This window comes from Cyprinus carpio, chromosome A7 (assembly GCF_018340385.1).
Source record: "Cyprinus carpio isolate SPL01 chromosome A7, ASM1834038v1, whole genome shotgun sequence".
Lineage (NCBI taxonomy): Eukaryota > Metazoa > Chordata > Actinopteri > Cypriniformes > Cyprinidae > Cyprinus > Cyprinus carpio.
In genome coordinates, this window is record NC_056578.1 from 26532003 (window position 1) to 26537658 (window position 5656).

The 5656-nt window shown below is 42.0% G+C and overlaps 1 protein-coding gene across 2 annotated transcripts; it reads left to right on the top strand.

Moving 5' to 3' along the window:
• On the top strand, positions 1–5209 carry LOC122145663 (calphotin-like). Of its 2 annotated transcripts, XM_042760605.1 has the most exons (3): positions 1–158; positions 2359–3600; positions 3658–5209. In XM_042760605.1, the coding sequence occupies exons 2-3, from the start codon at positions 2365–2367 to the stop codon at positions 4513–4515; spliced, it is 2094 nt and encodes a 697-aa protein (XP_042616539.1). In that variant the 5' UTR covers positions 1–158; positions 2359–2364; the 3' UTR covers positions 4516–5209. The 2 variants fall into 2 exon arrangements, with proteins under 2 accessions (XP_042616539.1, XP_042616538.1); XM_042760604.1 differs by having other exon boundaries at positions 2359–5209.
• Positions 5210–5656: the final 447 nt, after the last annotated feature.

A 5656-nucleotide genomic window follows, 5' to 3' on the forward strand; every position in this document is an offset into this window, starting at 1 on the left:
TGTCTCACAAACCGTGGGTTTAACAGGAGGGGTGAAAAGAGAAAACACGCCCAGTCGCAGATTGGACCTCAGGGAGAGAGTACTGCCTCGAACTGATTCACATTACAGGAGAAAATAGAGTATATTCAACGCACTCTTCCACAGAAGCAGAGAAGCAGGTTAGTGAAATGTTAGTCGCGATTTTATAGTGACTGTTTGAATAACGGGGAAAAATCACTCACGAAACAAAGCGTTTTCTTGGGGCTGGAGATAGCAGACTGCACGAGCCGTTCTTTGTTCTCGTTATTTTCATGTCACTCCTGAAAACTAAGAAGGTACAACAAAAGCATCCAATATCTATAATATTAATTAACTGAACGTGAAAAAAAGGTTATTTCCTAGAAATGTCTGAATGACAAATGCCACATTAATAGCCTAGTCTTTGTAAGTTTAATGTTATAATGGGAAGCTGTGGCTGATCTAAATGCAGCTACCGCGGTTAAAAATGTGTAAAAGTAAAAATAAGTAAAATAGAAAGCCTTCGTTTTATTATTTTAATTCATTTATTCTCTCTTTTTTATGAAATTGGGTTACCGGCAGCTTTTACTCTTTTTAAGCTTGAACCCCTTAATTTCGATTTTTCTTTTACGTTTTCTCTATTGAAAGCATCGTTTTAAGGGAATAGCTAGGAAACATTAATTTGCGCTAATAAATTGTTATTCAAACGTTAGGAGGAGCTGGTCGACATGAAGAAAGGGGTGGTGCGGGGTGGGGGGTGCTTGGGTGTTGGATGTGTGTTGTAAAAAAATATATATACAATTGTGTGTGTGCGCGTGCACGCTAGAAGTATGTAAATATATTAAAACGTAAAATAGGCTAATAATTTATTTTCATAAAATATGTTGAAGATATGTATACATATATATACACTTTTAACGTTTCAATTTTATGAAAACATATATAGATATATATATATATATATATATATATATATATATATATATATATATATATATATATATATGCTATTGTAACCTGTTGCCAGACATGGGATAGGCTACTTGGTTTGCTATACTCGCATGTCTTCAAGGACATAACTTTCAGACAATAATTATACTGCAAATTTACTTACATCATTATATTAATGAGTAACTTCATCAAGCAAGATTTGCAGGAATAATGGAGGCTGTGAAGTATACTGGAACAGAGCACTGACATAGGAAGCACATCTTAGCAGCTGGACTCAACTGCAGGTTGGACTGGGGCATGACTGTGTATCCGGTCTTTGTTTGCCCCAGTGCAGCACTATGGACAGCTCCTGTTGTAACCCCATCGTGCTGCAGCTTAAAGGATATTACCCAACTGCAGGTCTTTAAAAGGTTACAAATGGTTTGAAATCTTTGGCAAAAAAAAAAAAAACATTTAATCTACTTCACATGTCCATAATTCCATGTATATTTGAATTAGTTTCAATTTACAAATTAGGTTCCTTGCCATTTACAAGAATATTTTAGGTAACAGGAAAATTTGTTGTGTAATAAATGCTTCCATTGGAGTTTAAAAAGAATGATTTAAGTAGCATCAGTAGCAAATTTGATCTAATCAGTCTTTCCCAAGAATCTTATCTTTACACCTCCCCAAACCAAGCTTCTTCACTAACCAGAACCGGCCATTAAAAATATGTTAAGAAAAGTAAATAACTTTATGTGATTTTTTTGATTGATTGTAGTGAAACTGTGTACAGATTGATAGAAATAAATAAAAAAAAAAAAAAATGCATACATAATATAATACTTGACATAACTAGACCTGTTGGTTTTTATGATAGACCAGGTTTTGTCTAGCTTTCTGAGGATTCAAAAGTTAAAAGTGCCGTGTTTCGCTTCCAAATCCTTCCAAACCCCCATTTTATACAATCAGTGCATTCTACCTTTACACTGTAAGAATGGGTTCTTGAATGAAATCTTTACAAGTTTACAAGAAATGTCACATTCACATCCAGTCACTGTTTGTCCTTAAGCCACATCTTCCTCCATAACAAAGTTGGACTGCATTCAAAGTCCTTAGCAGAGATTGCACTGGGTTGAAATGATTGAGTGAGCGCCCTTTAAATGGAGAAACAGGGTGGGCCATATGGGCAGTTTTACATTTTACAATTTCATATCCATAATAAGGTTTTAGTTTTAGAACAACGTTTTGCATAATAATGAAGCTCAAACAGTATGGCTCTAGCCAGGTCATGGGTTTGATAAATGTAAAATAAATGAATGCAGTGGATACTGTTTTGGATAAAAGCATCTGACAAATGCATAAATATAAATATATATTGAAATGCAGTGATGTTTTTAGATTATATAAGATGTTCTTCTGTTCCCACAGAACATCATGGGAGGTAAGCTAAGCAAACGGAAGAAGGGATACGATGTCAACGACCCTAAGGAGAAGAAAGAGGAGAGTGCTGTGGCAGCAGTTGAACCAGCTGAGAAAATGGCAGAGACTCCTGTGACTGAGTCGGAAGCTGCACCTCAGGAGGCTGCTGCAGTAAGTGCAGCACTGCCAGTGGTGGAGTCTGAAGCACCAGCTGAGAAGCCTGCCTCTCCTTCAGCAGCACAAACAGAGGAGAAGAAGGATGATACTGCACCAGAAAAACCAGTGGCTAAAACAGAGGCATCTACTGCTGCACCCAAGGAACCAGAAAGTGCTCCAGAGGAACGAGCAGCTGTACCAGAGTCACAAGCAGCAGAGGTACCAGAATCTGCATCAGAGGCAGCAGCTGCTACACAAGAGGAACCAGCAGCAGAGGTACCAGCAGCTGCATTAGAGACACCAGCAGTGGCACCAGAGGTATCAGCACCCAAGAAACTTGCAGATGCACCAGAAGCAGCAGCAGCAGAGGACCCTTCAGGTGCACCTGAGGAACCAGTGACAAAGGAACCTGAAGTTGCACCAGTAGCAGAGGAATCTGCAGCTGCACCAGAGACACCAGTGACAGAGAAGCCTACGGCTGTAACAGAAGAACCAGCCGCTGCACCAGAGACACCAGTGACAGAGAAACCTACGGCTGTAACAGAAGAACCAGCCGCTGCACCAGAGACACCAGTGACAGAGGAACCTACGGCTGTTACAGAAGAACCAGCCGCTGCACCAGAGACACCAGTGACAGAGGAACCTACGGCTGTAACAGAAGAACCAGCCGCTGCACCAGAGACACCAGTGACAGAGAAGCCTACGGCTGTAACAGAAGAACCAGCCGCTGCACCAGAGACACCAGTGACAGAGAAACCTGCTGTTGTAACAGAAGAACCAGCCGCTGCACCAGAGACACCAGTGACAGAGAAACCTACGGCTGTAACAGAAGAACCAGCCGCTGCACCAGAGACACCAGTGACAGAGAAACCTACGGCTGTTACAGAAGAACCAGCCGCTGCACCAGAGACACCAGTGACAGAGAAACCTACGGCTGTAACAGAAGAACCAGCCGCTGCACCAGAGACACCAGTGACAGAGAAACCTACGGCTGTAACAGAAGAACCAGTCACCGCGCCAGAGACACCAGTGACAGAGAAACCTACGGCTGTTACAGAAGAACCAGCCGCTGCACCAGAGACACCAGTGACAGAGGAACCTACGGCTGTAACAGAAGAACCAGCCGCTGCACCAGAGACACCAGTGACAGAGAAACCAGGATCTGAGCCACCTTCAGCTGCACCTGAGGAACATGCAACTGCCCCAGAGGCTGAGGATTCTGCAGTTGCACTTAAGGATCCTGCACCTGTGCTAGAAGAGCCTGTATTGTTGCCTAAACTTGAAGCTTTGCCAGTGGAACCTGTCACAGAGGAAGCAGTAGAGAAAGTGGTTGAGGAGGCTGCAAATACCAGTGAATTGTCCACCAAAACTACTGACACCACTGAGTTCACACCAGAACCAGAGACTGTTACTGATGCAGCAGCAGCTCCAGAGCCAGTTGCCGAGTCTGCCCCAGTGTCTGAACCTGTTTCCAAGGAATTGATTGCAGAGGTCGAGATGGCTGTGCCTTCCCCAGAGGAACCCACACCAGTCACAGAGCCTGAATCTGAAACTGCTGCACCCCCTGAGGTTACACTAACACAAGCAAGTCCTGAGCCATCCCCAGAGGAGCCAACACAACCCGAACCTATGGTAGAACAAAAGAGTGCAGAGGAGTCCATTCCTGCAATCGTCATCTTAGAATCAACCTCAACCAATGAGCTCTGCCTTGAGGAACCTGCCTCGACTATCACAGATCTGAAGCTGAATAATGGAGACTGTGAGAGTGCTGGCTCAGCAGAGCAATCTGCGTCGGCTCCCCCTGAGGTAAACGGGGAAAGCCATGAGCAGGCACCAGATGTAGCCCCTGCGGATCTCCTTGAGTCCCCAGTTGAGGCATGTGTAAATGGTGTGAAGGACAAAGAACCCCCTCAAGAGCTAAGTGTCTGTGAACTGAAGAAGGACTTGAGTTTGGATGCTGACTTTCAGGGTCCAGCTCCAATTGGCGACATGGTAGAAGTGCCACAGTGAGTCAGCTGAGCTGTCGACCTAATTTGAGAAACAAACCTTAAATGTGAATCCCATATTGATGCAAACAAACAAAAGAAATAATCGTCTGACAACACAGGCTTTCTGAAAATAAATGTTAAAATGCCTGTTGTGTTCTCTCAGGCAAAAGAATTTCTGGTTAACCAAAAAGAAATACAACCACCCAAGAGCTAAGAGTGTGAGAAACAAAGAATGAAAAGGTGAGGGCAAATGCCTTAAAGGAAATGCGAGGGAGAGAATGAGAGAGCGAGAGACAGAGAAAAAGAGAGAGCATGGTCTTTGAAGTCTTTGTGGTCGGTGTCCTGCTGTCATTGCAGAGAGTGAGCTTACAGGCCTGGTTGAATATGTAAGCCACAGAAATGATGATTAGACATGAACAGATTTTTTTAAAAAATGCATTGAGACGGCAGAACAGAAATGCTGGACAGTAACAATGGTAAAAATGAATGAACAGAATCATCTTTTGTGTGTGAGACTGATCCATATCGAAATGGTTTATTGGATTAGCATTTAATAGTGTCTAATCTAATTTAGACCACATTTCTGTCACCATTTAATACTGAGATTTGAGGATGAAACATTTTGAACTTTTCATGTTGGGAGAATCAGTGGGGAATGTTCATTTTAACTTAATGGCTTGGAAAATAAAATAAAACACTCTGTAATACCTTAAAAATGGTTCTTTATGTTTTTTGCACTGTTGCACTATTGAGAATGTTGTGCTGAGTGGATGCAATTATGGAAAGTTTTTTTTTTTTTTTTTTTTTTTTTTTACTTAAGAGAGTATTTAAAATATATGTATGATGCAATCTCATGCATAGAGCAGACCCATTTTGTTTCAAAAGCATGTGCTCAGCATGTTGGCTCTGAATTAATATAAGAGTAGTGTACTAGGGTTAGGGTTAGGGTTAGCAACAGTTACATTCAAGGCCTGTTTTCAGCCATTTTGTGTAGTAGTAGAGAACTGACCGGAAGGTCACCATTTCAACAATGTCCCAAGAGTCACTGACTTTGTAAATTTGTTCTGTGGGGCTGGGCATCAGACATGTGTTGTTTTAAGTAACATGGAACATGGCCATGAATGCAAATGTCTGTTTAAAGGCTTATCTCAGCAATCAGGTTG

Excerpts from the sequence above, each read along its gene's own strand:
- LOC122145663 (XM_042760604.1), top strand. The coding sequence starts at position 2,365 with ATGGGAGGTAAGCTAAGCAAACGGAAGAAGGGATACGATGTCAACGAC.